Source organism: Cavia porcellus, unplaced genomic scaffold (genome assembly GCF_034190915.1).
Source record: "Cavia porcellus strain 051 isolate PalLab524CR breed Dunkin Hartley unplaced genomic scaffold, mCavPor4.1 scaffold_7, whole genome shotgun sequence".
Classification (NCBI taxonomy): Eukaryota; Metazoa; Chordata; class Mammalia; order Rodentia; family Caviidae; genus Cavia; species Cavia porcellus.
The window spans coordinates 12,453,906-12,472,320 of record NW_026947490.1 but is presented as its reverse complement, the minus strand read 5'-3'; the positions used below and the strand labels follow the sequence as shown (position 1 = coordinate 12,472,320).

Genomic DNA, 18,415 nt, shown 5'->3' with positions numbered 1-18,415 from the left:
ACACTTTTGAAATATTTAAGTGAAAATTTTTTAGTTGTTCTCTAACTTTCAGCTCAGTTTTAACACTTACTTTAAACTTAGCATTACCTGTATCATATGCTTTAACAATTAATTTAAGTTTTTCATTAATTTAATTAATTTAAAATTCATTTAAAAGACCACCCATGTCATCTTTGATTCCTAATTCTGAGCCTCTGATACACTAAATGTATGCCTTTGCAAACTTTTTGACACAAGATTTCAACTGACTGTTTTGTGCTAAGTATAAATATTTTAAAATTTCAGATTTCCCAGATTTGAACTTGGTTTTCCACTTCTGGAAATCACAGTACTAGTATAGAGCATTTTTCTGGCTCACATTAAATCCAAATACTTTGGTGGCAATGGAGTTTCAGATTGCCGGCCACAGGCGAGCTGAGCCAGTTACAGAGGTTTATTTCCTTCATTGTGGGTCAGTTTCAATGGTTCCTTGTATCCGCTGAGATGGAACCAAATTTTTCTATTCCTTATAATTTGCGTAACTCAGAAGACACCAAGCCACCTATTGCTCTAAGATAAACTTTGAGAATTTAACTAGCCGTTAAAGAGCTCACGCCTTTGAGATGCCATACTCACAGGTTTCTGGGAACACCTGAAGATTCTATCAGCACCCAAGCAGCAAGAACCCTTGACTATCAAAGGTAATTCTCACACTCAGGGCTCACCTGGGATCGGATCTGGGCAGCCTTCTTGGGATCCACCATGCGCACATGTTCAAAATGCTTCAGGGTGTGCTGCCTGTCCTTCTGCTCAGCACGAACGTACTTCTTCAGCATGTTGAACACATGACGAGGCTGTGGGGAAACAATGAGAGCGTTCTGTTCATGTTCACCAAGACTGTTTCTTCCACTCCTTTATTAATAGGTAATTACTTAGTTGGGGAACTTCCTTTTTTTTTCCCTACAAGAGCAATTTAACCGTTTTGATATTCATGATGACTGTCTTCCTTAACCAACATTTCCTTCTCAGAGGGGCACATTCTCCTATGAAGGAGAACAGATTTTAGATCCATCAAGTTTCAATGAGTTCCTATTCTTCTCCTCTATGTGTGAGGCTACATTCTACAGAAGTGATAAGGCAGAAATAATAACATCACCAGTAATATAATGGCACAATAACAGAAATAAGAAAATGATAGGCAATTTATTTAAAACTCATTATTAAGAAGAAGTTCTAAGAGACATAATTTTTAGGAGAAAGGCCATTGCTAAATTGTAGCTGTTTTACTTTGCAATTTAATTAAATTCTTGTTAAGCTATCAGATTCTCATTCTTTCAGCAACAATTAAGTTTCTTTTTAAGTGCTTCTAGTGTTTTCTAATTGGTTCTGTTTTGTTCTTATTCCAGTTGTACCTGAAAAAAAAATTCATCCTAACGGAAAAAAAGGACAAGGTACATTTGGCTTCAGCAGTTCCATTGTAGTACGCATTCTACTACATGATTTTACAAAGATACACATTTAGTCTTCACTGAAACCAGTCACCTTAGAAAGTTCATGTCAGGAGGGTGCTGTGTGTGTGTGAACCTAGTTACTATTAATTAGTATGTCATGAACATCTTGAAAACCAGATGGAAAGTACAGAATTTGCTCCCAGAGATGGTGTATGTGTGTGTGTGTGTGTGTGTGTGTGTGTGAGAGAGAGAGAGAGAGAGAGAGAGAGAGAGAGAGAGAGATTTACAACATTTTTATTCGTTTTGCACATTTTATGGGATAAGCCTCTCCTTGTCTGTTAACTTAGAGGTCATCTCTCCGCCATCCCAGGTAGAATTCTTGCTTTTCTCAGTGCCAGGATGATAAGCTTCACAAATCTCTGTTACTGCATTCAGCATAATATGCTGGATTGTGCCTTGTGGGGCATCAAGGAGCCAAAGCAGCGGTCTTCTTTTTTCTCTATTAGGAACCCAACCAACGGTGCCTCGCCCAGTGAGGGTGCTGCCTACTTACTGTATACATGCCACAAACACCACAATCTTACACTTGAGGAAACAAATTACAATGAAAGAAAATGACAATGAAAACGAAGAAGGCTTCCCTCATCTGCCTGCTCTCCCCACTCTTTTTTTTCTTAGAGGAAGTACATTCTTTTATCATTCCAAGGAAGACAGACATCGCAGCTTGAATTACAGCTTTGGGCAACATATCATTACAGTATTCATTTGTCCTGTGACATGTGGCTGAACCTACAGATCAGAAAATAAGCTTCCGAGTGGTAGAAGAAGGAAAGTAGTGTTATGGCCTAGCTCTAACCAATGTGCCTCTGTCCGGTTCTGTATGCGCCGTTTTCAACAGGATTAAAATTCCATTTCCAGTAAAGACTTAGGTTTCAGCTTCCTGTAACCCCCCCAACCCCTCTTCAGTATGTTTCTGCAAAGTGTGCTGTTTCCAGGAAAATGTTTAATCGCGGAGAGCAACGGAATGTACCAAGAATCCCAGATGTTATCTGAACTAGGTCAACAGCTTTGCAGTTTTTAGCTTTAAAACCCTGCCCTTAATCTGTTAGGCGCACAGTCTTCCATATTGGCTACTGGATGCTGCATCGCCAGGCCTAGAAATAAAGCCTTTGCTCCAAATTTCTTAATTTCTTGCTTCTTTGGATTTACTCTGGGGTCCGAGCTATCACAGTAGCAAAAAAGATCATTGAGATAAGCTATATCAATACAACATACATTTAGAAAATGATAGGTTTCTGGAAGCTAATTTAAAATGTCAGACAGTTAAAAGCTACTATTCATTGTGAGGGATATTGCATATTTTAGAGGAAGTGATCAGTGTATTAATTATACAACCTTGATGCTCACTCATTATTAAGCACCACAGCCTGAAAACATTCGTTTGGTACAATTACTATCATATTTCCAAGGCTGGAGACAGAAAGCGTGGTACTAATTGCATTTATCCTTCCTCTTTCTGCATAACCACACTACTGCAGCTCTCTGGTTTACTGTTGTCTTAGCTGCTCCATTCCATTTCTCTCCCTTGAAAGGGATTTATTATTTTGAAGAAAATGTATGTATTTTTTCCTTTTCTGTGCTTAAATAAGAAAATATACTTCCATTAAAAACATAAGGGCTGCCCATGTCCTTATAACCTTTCCTTCAACTCCTGGCCAGTCCCCTGTAAATGTTTCTCTAAGGCGTTTTGTTCTGAAAGGATTGTCACCAGCAAGGAAGCACACAGGACCTGTCAGCCCAGATTGGCCTTGACATTATATTAAGGAGAACATAAATTTAAAGAATAGGAAGAGGACATTCTGTTGACTAGCATCTGGCCTCCCTTTTTTCTTCCACTATCTCCACGTACCATGCATTGTTATACTTACTAATTATCTATGTTAAATTTCATTTAAAAATAGATAAAGACAGTCTTAATTTTTTTATCTTTGCAGTTCAGGCAGTAGTATCTTTCAAAGTGAGAGTACTGGAAAATTAAAAATGTTCTGTTAAATTACCCAACAGAATGCTTGGTCTGCTGCCAACAGTCAATACACACTTATTTTTTCTACTCAGTCTCTACCTCCTATGCCTACTCCACTGCCCCTAAGCAATAGCAGTTTAACATGTGCTGGTTTTTAGCGTGTGAAATGTTTTGTGCACAGTAACCCATCAAATTCATCCCAGCCCTATCTCAGGGTTGGCACTGCTCTTCCCACTCTTAGGTCAGGCACAAGGAGCTAAGGTTACGGAACTTACATGCTGGTTCATAGTACACAGTGGGTCAGTGTCTGCCACAGAGCACTTTCTAATCACTACGAGATTCCTTCCGCCTGTAAGGATCAAGCTAAAGACAGTCCTTCAGAGTAACTGATTAGACTTGACAAAGACATAACTGAACAGTTATAAAACAAGTGTCTTCTAGAAGTTCTGTCTTAAATTTTTAGCATTTTCAAGCTCAGGTAAGTAGTCAACCCCTTATCGAGAGAGGATGTATTTCAAGACGCCCTCCCCTTTTAGGTGGATTCCTAAAACCTCAAAGAGTACCCCATGTAGATTATGATTTTTCCTATACATAAATAGCTATGATAAAATTTAATTTATAAATCAGCCACAGGAAGAGATTCACAATAGGTAATAAAACAGCAATAATAGTACTACTAATACACTGTAATAAAAGTTAACACTTGCAAAGAGTGTATTTCTGGAATTTTCCATATAATATTTTCAGGCCGTAGTTGAATAAGGCAGCAAATCATGGAAAAATAAATTCCTAAGGTGGGATTATAGTAATATCTTTTTGGGGCAAATGGATGTTCGCTCTTAATTGTACAAAAGGGTCAGATTTAGCTTATTCTATCTCTTATTTGCTGCTTTTGTTTTTTGGCACTTGGCTACTCTCAACTTATGTTTTAGAAGCAAGCTCAGAATGTCCTTTGTCAATGTTGTTAGAAGATTACTGGAGCATGACTGAAGGTATTAGTTAAGACAGGCTTCTGTGACACTCAGATTCTAACACTGGATTCATCCTTATCTACATTAAATGGGTAATTAAATGGCCAATGTATCTACATGTTTTCAACTGCTTATCTCAGTTAACACTGCTATTTATTTATCTTTCCAAAATACATCTAAAAATATATTTTTAACTTACCCTGAAAATCCTTTGTCTGATAATGAAACAGTAGCACACTGGGCTGCGAGGATTCCCCAGATGTCAGCTCCTGCATGGATAATGAGCCCTGGGAGTCTGGAATAAGCTATGCCCTCGCCACTGTGTATGAGCCCAGATACACACTACACATGCAAGCACGTAAACACAACATTTTCTTTCTATTATCTTCCTGACAATAACAAAGTCTGGGGACATCAGGTAATTCAGAAGACTTCCAGATAGTCCTCACTAAATGAATTGCATGATTCTGCTTGGTTGCTTTAATCATGTGCACACATTTTCTAGGAATCATGCTTAGAAACGAAAAGGAAGAGTTGGATTAGTGCCTATGTCAGTGTCGGTAGACAAACCAAGCCAAATAAAATGATAGTGGTGCCCACATCTAAAAAATGAATACCATTTTTAATCAAGAAAGAAAAACAGGAAAATCCACCCTGCATTTTTATATTTTCATTTACTTGAAGCTGAAAATAAAAAGAACACTGCTTTTGGTTTATGATTCATGCATAATTCATTTAAAAAATGCCCTCACAACTTTTTAGCCCAAACAGAGAATTCTTCAAGGCTGAGAACTAATTATTTCTAGAGCTATATTATGTTTTCATAGTAATAGAGAATCTTGATTATCTGGGGAAGTTTATTATGTTAGAACAAAGATAAATTTCCCAAATTTTAATTAAAAGGCAGAGACATTCATACAAGGATGGTAGAAAAAAAGTACCTCAGATCTCTATAAAAATATCTGATATATAATTCTCTTAAAATAACTGTTATTAAATGTGGGAGTATTGTCATATCACTGATTTAAAATTAGATTATTCACATGATTAGAAGAACATGAGAATTTGTTGGTTCAAGACAAGAATATTGATGAAAAAAGTTTAAGAAACATTTATTAACCTTTACAGTTGTAATTGCACTTAAGTAAATCTTTAAATTTTCTGTAACCAACAATAGTTTTCCTTCCAAGTTCCTCATTTTATAGCCAAAATATTCTGAGCATTAAGACTACAATCTCATGACTCTTGCATTGGGCAGAGAATCTAAAACTTACAATGAACAGTAAAGAAAATGGAAGATCTGCCCTGAGGGACTAATTATATCCAATCTTTTTATTGTCACCATTGTTTTTGAAGGGGTGTTTATCTCATAGTTACACAGTATCTGTTAGCGACTCATGTGGCACTTTTCTATTTGAGCTACATTCACCTTGGAATCACACTGGCCTTTAAAAAAATCATTCAAAAACAAATTTCTTTGAGAACAACAGGCATTGTTAAAATAGATTAGATATCATTTAAAGGAGAACAAAAATGAAAATAATTAACCTGAGGATAGAAAATCTACTTCTTCAGACAAGAACTATTTTCCTCTTTGGAAACAAAACTGTAAGATACCTCTTATCTCTGCCACAGTTCTTGGCACAATCTGGATTCTAGTAAATATTTGTTAGTTAAGTTAAACAATGACCTAAAGCTAAATGTAATTTCAGAAGTGGTTCCGGGAACGTCTTTGTGCACCTTTTAAGACAATAAGCTTTTTTTTTTTTTTTTTTTTTTTTTTTTTGCTTAGGACAGCATTCTCAACTTTCATGAAGTTATAAATCCATTTAATCCATTTATCTGTCCAGTATGGCAGGGATCTTTAGGAAATCAAGTAGGACGCTTCTCAGAAAATAACAAATGGACTCCATAGCATATCCAAACTATTTTTAACAAAAAGATTTGTTTCACTAATTCCAAAGAGTAATTATTTATTGTCATTTTATGTTTTAATATCAGGTTGATGCAGCAATTTTGAAGGAAACGTCATGGTCTTTTATAATAAAGGTAATTTTTAAAATTTAAGTTCTATTCTTCTCAGGTGCATTATCTTTTCCATTTGGTTCTTTTATAAAATTTTCTCGAACCTGGTCTCTGTGGGACATGGAATAAATGACATATTTGACTGACTGGTGATAAGTAGGACCAGTCAGTTGATAATCCACTTGAATATGTAGCTTTCTAGCCAACAGTTCACACAGGAGGCATATTAAAACATGACTACTCAGCCCTATCGTTCCATTCTGTAGCTTTTTGTTTGATCTAGAAGTCCTGCGTCTTATCATAATAGACATTTGTGCTTTAAACCATTTCTTGATGGGAGTGAGCAAACTTTCAAGAGCTTTTTAACAGCCCTGGGCATAATTCTGCCAGGGAAGGAAGTCAATGACTCACTTTATGGGGTGCACCCTAATTTTTCCAGGTCATAAGGAACCATTAAATTGCACACTACTGGCTCCCGAAACTGTGACTGGAAGTTAATTATTCACCAAGGGTGTGTGTGTGTGTGTGGGGGGATTCTCTCGTTTTTTTACAGATAGGCTCAAGGTCACAATTTGCAGTTTTAAGAGAGGTGAACCTTCTTATGCTTAAGATAATCTCAGGGTGAGTGTATTTTGCCATTTTGGCTTTCAAAATTCCAAATGCATTCTTGCTATTGCAAGAAAATTCTGGAAAAAATTAAAAACCAATACATTAAAATCACATACATTAAAAAAAAAAAAAAAAAACCAAACCACTGGGGAAGCTTCCACAGGAACCTTTTGGATCACATCACCTCTTGCTTTTTAAAACCAGGAGATGAGTGCAAGCTTTAAAGCCCATTACAAAATTTACATACTGGTTTTTCTTAAGAAAAGTACACAAATGACTTTAGTTTAAAATGATTATCACAGGGCAAAACAACTCTATGGTGTGCTGAGCACAGAAGTTTGGAGAAAGTAACACAGATTAAAAGCACCAGATTTTCACATCCATTATGCCTTGTGTCTAGATGTTCCCAACAGCCTCTTGCAGTCATATGTGGGGCTTTTCAGAGGTGGCTGGATCTAGAGTGTGTGACTCAGGGATTAAGGCCATGTGATTACTAAATCCACTGATTGGTTTGCCATGGTTCTGACTGTGGACCATGGGAAGGACCACCCTGGGTGTGAGTGCTTCCTGCCCTCAGGGCATGTAGACTGGATATAGTATAAAGGACAGAAAGAGGGCTTACATTGTCGGTGCCCCTGGCTACTTCAGAGCTAATTCCCTGCCTCTCTGACTTCTGCCCACCAAGAACTGTTCTCTTCCACCAAGTCACCCTGTCTTTGAGCCAGCCAATATGGAATGAAACCTCTACAAAGTGTATGTCAAATAAACCTTTCCTCTTTTTACTTTGAGTGTTGGATATTGTGTCTCAGCAATGAGAAAGGTAACTAAGACAATGCCCTTTCCTATTCATACTATTTCTTAGTTTTGATAACATAGATGCATTAGGTGAGGAAGATACTGAATAATGAACTGTTATCACTGTGTTCCTAGGCCAAGGCAAATCTATGCATGCACCAAGGAGCTATCCTGCCTTCCCCCATCCAGGATACCCAGTTTACTGTTTGGCTCCAACTTTGCGCTCCAACAGGGCTCTGAAGAATGCAAAGTTATCCATTCCTAGATTCATCTTTCACAGAACACAGATCACTTCCTAACTGGGACCGTCACCAAAGCCTGCGTGAGTTCTCCTCCAACCATCTTTCTCCTCTTATGCAGAAAGACATTTTCCTCCTGCAGTTTTGTCTCAACCTTCAACAAATTCTTTTTCTTGTTCTTTTTTTTTCATGTCTTACTGGACAAATATTAATTGCAACAGAGAAGAAAAATTAACCCCATTTGCAGATGGAAGAGGAAGAATTCCTTTATTCATTGTTTTAAAAAGGAATTTTTCATCTGTTTTATTCTTTTTACTATTACATTACTATTATAATACTCAGGACTTTGCATTTGCTAGGCAGAGATGCTTTTGCCACTGAGCTATATCCCCAGCTCTCTTAAAAATCCCTTTATTAAGTCATTTGTTTCTACTTATGGTCATACAGATGGCAAACTTGGGAATTAAACATAAGTATTCAGACAATAATATAAAACATAAATATGAGAAAATGACGGGAAAACAAAAACAGAAAATAAGAGTAGTTTCAATCCTCTATCATATATAAGAGAACTTGTCAAAACTGGCACGCTTTGTAATTCTTCACCAGGATATTTTTAAAAACTTATTTTAGTTATGAAGACCACAGTTGTAAGTTAGTAAAGATGGCATACAGAACTGAAATTCAGCACCTAATTTAACTCTGACGCATGCCTTTTGAAACAGCACACAGTGAAGACAGAGCTGACCTGCGCTCTTCAGACCAGTGCACCGAGTACCAGAAATTACTTGGACTTTTTCAGTGAAACACACTGAAGCTCTTAGCTATGAACAGCACTGTTAAAGCAACCCAGAAGGCAAAGCCCAGAGTTGAGGAAGAAATCATAAACAAAAGGTGTTTTAAAGCTAATCCAGGCCCTTGGAAAGATCTGTCAAATGGGCTGATCCACAGATTGACATATTCTTGACTTTTGCAGAGATGCATAGCAATCTGCTTTAACTCTGCATATTTAGACAGTGTGGGCGTTCTCACTTCATACATCTTCTAACTGGTTAATATCTTCAAGGATAAACACATTTACATTTAATTGTACTCTCTTCATCCTACAGCAAGACAGTGGCTTAACCTACTAAAAATTCTGTGAGTTTTTCTTTATTTAGGAATATTTACATAAAGAAACTCAGGGTTGGGCTGTGGATTTAGCTCAGTGGCATAAGCCCCTGCCTGGCAAGTGTGAGGTTGTGAGTTTGATCCCCAGTACCACGAAAAAACAACTTAGGGTAAAGCTTCTTAAACATGAAATATAAGCCAGTATCTTTAAATTGGGGTTTATGGTTAAGTTTCATACAAAAAACAAAGCCCTTGAAACTGATGTGAAATGTGCATATGTGACCATCCAGTGCAGCACATGTTTGTTGGTGGAGGATCTCTTGTTCCCAATCTGTTCTCTAAAGGCCAAGATTGGTGACACCAGAGTAAGTACAGATCAATACATAATGTGTTACATATTTGTCTAAAAAAATCCTAAATAATTGTATTTTCATAATAGTTTTTCAAATATGGAAGAAATTAAAGTAGATATTAACTTGAAGGTATGTGTGTGTGCATGTGTGTGTAGTGTGTATATGTGGTTTGAGTACACACCGTAAAGAAGCAAAATATCCTAATGTTACAGGTTTTGCCTGTAACCAACGACTCAGTTCCACCTCAAAGACAGCAGCTGAGGTTTCAAGCTTTCCAACGCACCTTTTAATTTGCTATTTGACTTCAACACCTGTGTCTGTGGTTCTAGTCTTCCTGTTAGTCTTGAGTAAGATTCATCTCTTGAGCTTGATAAACATTTGAAGCAAGGAAAACAGGTGAGACTGAGGATTTCATTGAAACAGCATGTATATGACTCAGTAGCGATTACAGGATTTGGTTTGAATAATGCCAATTCTGTTTTGCTTTCTACCTAGTATTTCCTATGGGGTCATCCTAAAAAACTCTCAAGTTAAAAGTGCCCCTCTGGGTTAACTAATTTGCATAAATCATAACCAAACATAAATGAAGGTGGATAAATAAATACGTAAGGTACCAAATAATGTTATATTTCTAAAGGATTTTTAATCTAGCAGTTTTCGTATTTTGAGATATATTCTGATTAGTCTGACAAAACTTTGATTCTTTAAGTGCTGGTAGAATGTCTTAAACATCATAATACTCATCATTCAACATAAAAGAACTTTCAGAAAGCTAAGTTTTAATTTGTTATGTATTATGTTGAGGTACAGATGTCCCCTTTTTGCCTTAGAGACATATGCTCTATGTTCTATATAATGCTTGGAATGTCCTTTCTTTTGTGAACAGAAGTGATATAAGTAGAAAGTGATGAATTACAGAGAAAAGAGCAGTTACCAATATCTTATGGTTAGCAACTCAATAGTTTTTTGGTTTAAAAACTTACATTTAGACTAGTATCTATATTGGCTAATGACTGATTTGGAATCAACAAGATGTACTGGCTAGAAATTGATAAGATGGAACTTTGAAATACTATTTATTTACATGTTTTATATGTGGACTGAGTGACGAAACTCGAACAGGCTTTCTTGTCTTTTTATTTCATGTTTCTTTCTTCAGAGAGGTCAATTTCACTGATTCAAAGTAAGGCAAACTTTCATTTTACACATTTATACTAAGTTCTATTTCAGGAGCAAATAATTATTCTGTCTTCACACCACTGTATCTGCCACCCACACCCTTAACTTGCTGTCTTTTTATCTTCATTGATGACTGTTTTTTTTTTTTAATTTAAAGAGAAAAAAACAGTAAAAGGATACAAGTAGTACAGAATTTCAAGAAAAAAAATATAAGTAAGAAATCATTAGTTAATAGATTACATATTGTCATCTTAGAAACAGTTGTCCAAATCACAAAATTAAAGCATACAAAGTGGACATTCATACAGTGAGATTGCAGATAGTTCTGTTCAATGATCCAACAAAAACTCAGTAATATGGTTTTCTATCCTACACACTTAAATATACATGCAGTTATATCCTTTAGGCCACTTTCTTTTCCTCTCTTTTTACAACAACAATTACACTTTTTGGGTTTAATTACTCCCATAGTTATTACTTTTTTTGAAGAGAATAAAACCAAATGTGACAAAACAAAACAGAGTCAGTCAGAACAGAAGGATGGACATAGTATATGATGCAAAAACAGAATACCAGGTGATCAAAAATGATTACCTTTATGCCTCTTGCTATGTTAAAAAGAGTTGCCTATATCATCAGGTATAATAGAATTGAACAAAATAGTACAAAACAAGACCAATAAAACCTACACTGGAGACCTTACAAGACTTCAAAAGAAGGTAATAGTCAAACCATAATGGGCATCATAGTAAATCTTATTGCCTACGAAGTGGTTGCCTATACCCTCAAACTTGATACTATCAAACAAAACAGAATATAGTAAAATCAGACAGAACAAGATGGGGAGAGCAATACTGGGGTTCAAATCAGGTTAATAGGAAAACAAAAAAGTTACTGTAATATATTCCGCTATTTTTAAATTTAGTTTTCCCTTAATTAAAAAATAAGAAAAAATAAATTAATTAAAAAAGTGGGAGATTGAGATAAAAGAGGACATAGTAACAGAACAACACAGTCAGAACCAAACAATTTAAGCATCATTGTGTTTCACCACCAGATAACCTGACATAATAGTAGTCAGCATAGTGTCTCTTTCCTTGAATTATTTGAGTATAACTTCGTATACTATAGCAGTGATGACTGTTTCTTAATACGCATTCATTCAGTTGGTGTTAGAATTCATCAAATAGCACTAAACCTAATCACAACTTGGTGAGAAAACATACAACCTCATAATAATAAAATTCAACCAAGGAATTCTATGAGGAAGATTTCAGGAATCTCTAGAAGACATAACATTTGGCTGAACTATTTAGAAATGAGAAAATACAGGAAGCAGGTACTATAGAAACTTTTGGTATTTTGTGTCATTAAATTTTAAGAATCTGAGTGTGAATTGGCAGATAAAAGCATGAAATAAATTTTAGTACAGATAAGATGGCTACAATCACAAGACACTGGAAAAACGAAACAAGTAATGACACATAGACCAAACATATTCATATAACTGATTCTTAATTCTTAGAAAATGCTTAGTAGTAGTCAAAGTCAATGTAATAACTGCTACTATATAACAGAAGATTTATACCACATTTTATACATATCACTAAAATTTTCAAAATTTCAACGAAAAGTTTATGATTTCTCTTTCATCTTAAAACATTTCAATTTACATTATTAAGGGGCTGCTAAGCTTTTCTAGACCAAGGTTTAACTGTACAGGGTGCCACACTAAGTCTTCCAGGTTACAGAGAATGCTGAATATTCAGAAAAAAACTCATTTATAATGTCGAAGTAGGACTCTGACAGTTATGGGAGAGAAAGCTCAGATAATATTTAGCTCTTATTTCATAAAGGTGGGAGCCAGATTCATTTTGAGCCTTGGTAAAGATAGAAGCAGGAAGCACATAACTATAGAGAGATGGTTAATAAATGATGTTAACTTGCCTATAAATTTTACTTAGCTTTGATAGCTTGAAGGCCTCCAAATATGGTGAAAGTTACCATGAATGATACAGCTTTTTGAAGAATTTAACTTGAGGGGGGAAAAAAAAGCATTAAGTCCTGATTTTCTAAGGAAAATTGTTAGACAACTTAGGAAACTGATTCTTTCAAAGAGTTACCAGCTTTCATCAGAGTTAATTTTCTCCTCAGTGCAAAGATACTGCTGAGTTCTACTTTTTTTCCTCCTGGAGAAAAGTAAAAATTTTATTGCTGTAATATTTGAAAAAATTTGTGATTCTAAATATGAGTCAAATGGTATTTCTTTAGATTAGGACATTGGTGTATCAGTCCAAGGCACAGAAAGAAATGTGGAACATAAAGTATATTTAGACACAGAGACCTACAACATGAAATCCAGAGCAGAATAAAACACTGAAGTTGCAGAAACACATTATTATAAAACACTTTCAACTCTGGACTTAAAAACTGTGATAAAAATATATATTAAATAAACTTGGTCTTAAAAAAGACTGGATACCATCTATATTGTAATCTATGTTTGAAATGTCTGGGGACATATGGTAGAATTTGGTAGGATAAGTAATTTTAATAGCAACCTCTGTAGAATCTACAGAAAATCACTTAATTTTTCATAGACTCACTAATATATTCCAATAATATTTACTGAAATTTTTCTATTTTCCAGACACTGTTAAATACAAAGGATATCTCAGAAATATTTTTTGACGGCTCCAAGTACAAGATGTGAATTTCCTGCTGACAAGCTCTTGATTATGTCTTTTAAGAGCAATGTATAAAAGTCCTCAAGAGGGATTTAGAAATTTTCTTGTACCTCCCAAAGTGCAGAGCTACGTATAATGTCACGCCTTATGTTACCATTGAAATAAACACTTAAAGACAGAAATTTAACAAAAAGGTAGGTAATGCCCTGAGATTCCAAGGCCATGATGACTCAGTGCTTTTTTACTTTTTATTACAAAGGAGACATTTACACATGTTGAGGTAAGACTTTCATAGGAATCTTTGGATCAATCAACAACAATCTTTCTTTGTGATAATGAATCAGTTCTTCCTCGTTCACTTTTAGAACTTTTTCCAAATAAATATGTTGTCTGATTTCTATGATGTAATCCACAGGCTCACAACTAGCACCATTATGACCGCACAGAATCATCCCTTTTGACAAATCATGAAGGTCTGGCAACCCTCTCCTTGCCCCCTGCTTTTCCAGTAATGACCAGAAAGCCTGAAGGACAGATTCTGAATGTGCATTTGTTAGGAGTCCATTCATCCTCATTGGATCTGGAGTCCTATCAGTGATGGCCGAGCAAACCCTCTCTGCAGAGACTAGACATGCAGCTGGACCACTTGAGAGTGTGTTTGGTAGTAAGGCTGCAGTCTCAACACCACCAGCCTGCTCTGTTCTGACCAGTGAACCCCACCATTTCTCCTGTCAAGTTCTTTAGAGAAAGAAAAAAACCAAGGAGCTTTTTATTTGCAGAGAGACTGGAACAGAATTTTTCTGAGTATGCCCAGGAAGGACAAAGAATTTTTCTAATGGGAAATGAAAATGCTAATGTGGACATTCTGTTCAAAACTGCTTTGTTCAGAGAGGAAATACAGACTAGTGAGAAGGCTTTGCAGTGGGTGACTGTGATTCACAGCTCTGTTCTGTCCCCTGCTAGTGGTGTCACCCTGAACCAGCCACTCCATCTCCCAAGATCTCACTGATGTCATTGGTACAACAGGGTCAGTAATGTCCTCTTGCTACCAGGAGGAATGCCAAGAGCTCTTTTATGGCTCCTCATGGCTTTCTGCAGTATAACTTTATGTACAAATACAAAAGGAGCCACATCAGCAGAAGGAGGTGGCAATTTGGTTTAGCTACATGACATACACACAGAATGGCACTGCTAGCCAAGATCCAGTAAGAGGAACTAGATTTGAACAGCTTCTGCAAAGTATTAGACTTCAAGACAGGGAAGAAAAGGAACCTTGAGAAAAGGGAAACAGAGTGGATAAGGCCCTCTAACTATTCAAGCTCACAGCTCTGGGGATTTCCGGGACAAGGTCCAAGGCAGGAAACCACTGCAGAGCCTTGAGGCTGCCAGGAGTTGAGGATTCCAGGGAGACCCAAGAGACCAGATTTACCCCACTGAGAACTGGTACAAGAGTTGCCGTGAAAGGGAACCGGCAGATCTGCAGAGTGAACCCTGGAATTGTAGATGACTGATGATGAGAGCATGCACATGGAAGAAACTGAGGCTGGGGAATAAAATTCACCTCAGAAGATCGGTAGTACCACTGCCTAGGGTTCTCAAGGGATCAGAAGAGGACTGGTCCTGTCAGGCAGATGGGGACATTCCTCATTCATTGCAGATTACTCAAATGGGTCTTGACTCACTAAGGGGGAATAATGAAGTACAGTATAGGCAGAAAACTGCTCTGATCCACAAAAGGAAAAAAGGAAAAAAAATCAAAAGACACTGACTCCAAACAGATCAAAGTCATTTCAGGTAACTTAACTACATTCCAAAACAAAGCTTGACAATATTTACAATATACAGAACCAGGTAGCATTCCACAAGATAAAGTTCACAATATGTGCCATTCAATAAAAACCTCCTGAGCATGAAATGATGCAGGAAAATATGAAGAAGATAAATCAAGACTGAGCCAAAGCTGACAAAGACATCTGAAGTAACAAAGGAGGATGTTCAAAGTTTCTGAAACATTCAGAAGGTTAAAAAGTTAATATGCAGAATGTACTGGGGGAAGAGAAGAGAGCCCAAACTCAGTCTGTAGATATGAAAGCTAACCTACATGAGATGCCAAGATGAAAATTAGCCAGGTGGCATTAAAGGTAGATGGAACTACAACACATCACAGTATAATTAAATTGCTCAAAACTAGTGCTAAAGACAAAAATCTTAAAAGCAGTCAGAGAAAAAGGGGAGAAAAATTCTCAAAATTGGTAAGACATGTTACTTACAGAAGCTAGAGATCATCATTACTGTTATGGCTTAACTCTAACCAATGTGCCTCCTCTTGATCTGTATGCGCCAATAGGATTAAGTTTCTAATCTTTGTAAAAACTTATCTTCTTTTGAAGTCCTCTAATGTCTCCAATGTTTTGGTTTTATTGGTCTTATTCTTTACTATTTTGTTCAATTTTATTGTAACTGATGATATAGGCAATTCTTTTTAAGATAACAAGAGGCATTATGGTAACCACTGTTGATCACCTTGTATTTTGTTTTTATATTATGTATTATGTCCAACCTTTTGATTTGACTGACTCTGTCCTGGTATGTCACATTTGGTTTTACTTTCTTAAAAAAAAAAAAAAAAAAAAAGTAATAAAAACTGTGGGAGTAATAAAACCCAAAATGTGTAATTGTCATTGTACAAAAGAAAGGAAAAGAAAGTGCTCTAAACGATGTAACTGCATATATTTTTAAATGTATAAGACAGATTACCATATTACTGAATTTTGTTGGATCACTGAACAAAACTGTTTGCAGTCTCACTGTTTGAAAGTCCTCTCTATATGCTTCAATTCTGTAACTTGAACCACTATTTCTAAGATGACAATATGTAATTAACTAGTGATTTCCTACTGTTTACTTTTTCTGAAATTCGGTATAACTTGTACCCTTTTTCTGTTTTTTTTTTCTTTTTTCTCCTTAAATAAAATTAAAAAAAAAAAAACAAAAACAAAAACTTAAGTTTCAGCTTCTTGTAACTTTCTACCCCTTCCCACCTGTTAGTGCTAAAGAGCTGTCCCGAGATAATTAAGTTCCCCCTCCAACTCTCTACTTCCTTTTCCGCATGTTATTGTAGATGTGCTATTCAGAGATAGTGATGTTATCAGAACTAAGTCCACAGCTTTACAGTTTCCAGATGTTGCCAGGACTAAGTCAACAGCTTAACAGCTCTGTGGGTTTTTTTTTTCCTTGCCTTAAAAATCCCTCCTTTAGTCTGTGAGGCGCGCAGTCTCTGGGTCGATCCTGGGGGGCTGTGTTGCCAGTCCTGAAATAAAAGCCTTTGCTCCAAATTTCTTAATTCCTTGCTTCCTTGGATTTTATTCCGGGTCAGTTTTCTTGTTGAAAGTAACACAAATAAGACAAGGAAACATCACTCTTACAATAATGGGGAGAAAAAAAACTCCTCAATCTGGAATTCCATGTCCAGTAAAGATGACACAGTGAAATTAAGATACTTTTCAACAAAGAAATTAGAAAAATTTATCATCAACCAATATGTACTGTAAGATATTTTAAAGAAAATCCTTTGGGTAAAAAGAAAATACCAAGTGTGGCTGTATAATGAATTAAAAAAACTGGAAATGATAACTACATAGCTAAATATACAAACTACTATTTCTTATTTAAGATAAGACAATGAGTGGTTAAAAAATAACAGGAGAGCAAGGGGAAATGGAAGTCAGCCTTCAGTATCTGTGGATTCAAACTGAAAATATTCAGAAAATAAATGTGCCTGTAATGGCAATGTACAGACCTTATCTTCTTCTGGTCATTATTCCCTAAATAATATAGTTTAACAATTATTTAAGAAGCAGTTGCGTTACAATAAGCATTACAAATAATTTGGAGATGATTTAACGGACAGACTGAATGCAAATGTGATTGTATGCAAATGTGATGTCATTTCAAGTTTAGGTCTTGAACACTGTCAATTTTGATATTTGAATGAGTCCTAGAACCAGTCTCGCATGGATACTTAAAAACAATTGCATACTGTTGTAAGGGTCTCTTTACAAATAAGGATCTCTTTGCGAAGTAGTACATTATCACTTGAATTGCAAAATTAAAAATATTTTCTGTAAATTCTAATGTAACCACTGAAGTAACAAAATAGTTGTAAACCAACAAAGTACAAACGAATCATAAAAATCCACCTGGCCTAAAAGCAGAGGAATGAAAGAAGAGATCAGATAAATAGAAAAGTAATAACATGATGACAGATTTAGATGTAAGTGGATCAGTAACCTTCTTAAATGTACAGTTTTCCCAATTAAGACAAGACCCAAATATATATGCTGCTTATAAAAAATGCACTGCAAGCGTGCAAAGACAAACAAGTTAAATAAAAGGATTGAAAAATACACTATGCTAACATTAATTAAAAGAAAGCTGGAACAATTTTATTAACATTAAACAAAGTAGGCTTCAGAGTAAAATAGATTACTGGGGGTTAAAAGGTAATTTCATAATGAAAAGGGAAGGTGGAAGAGCGTAGACCAACCCTACATATTTACACACCTAAACACAGAAGTTCGAAGTACCCAAAGCAAAAACCACTAATACAGAAAAGAGAAATGGACTGACCTACAGCTACTGCTGAGATTTTCATACCCTTCCCGCAGTGAAGGACAGAAAATATACACTGTTGCTCAGAACATGCCTTCTATTCAAAGACAGTCCTCCCCTTGAGTGCTGGTGAAGGAAGCTATGCCGGCACCACTTGGGAAGCCTTCTAAGGGCAGCATCCACTGAAAACCACAAGTAAGTTCTTCACTGCTGACATCACGCCTGGCTCAGGCTTCCGCCGGAGACTACAGCCACTGCTCTGAGCCAGAAATTCCAGTTCTAGTTCCCTCAGGGGCACTGACAATTATAACTCAGCCAAGTCTCCTGCTTTCTTGACCTCAATTTCATCACTTACATAATGAAAGAGCTGGGCTAAGTTACTT

The 18,415-nt window shown here is 36.1% G+C and overlaps 1 protein-coding gene across 7 annotated transcripts in view; it reads right to left on the bottom strand.

The window, feature by feature from the left end:
• The window catches only part of App (amyloid beta precursor protein), a 240,414-nt gene that overhangs the window by 50,942 nt on the left and 171,057 nt on the right, over window positions 1-18,415 (bottom strand). For all 7 annotated transcript variants that reach the window (XM_003467185.5, XM_013149773.3, XM_013149772.3 and 4 more), the window contains one exon: window positions 705-833. In XM_003467185.5, the coding sequence (XP_003467233.1) occupies window positions 705-833 (129 nt within the window). The remainder of the gene's footprint in view (window positions 1-704; window positions 834-18,415) is intronic.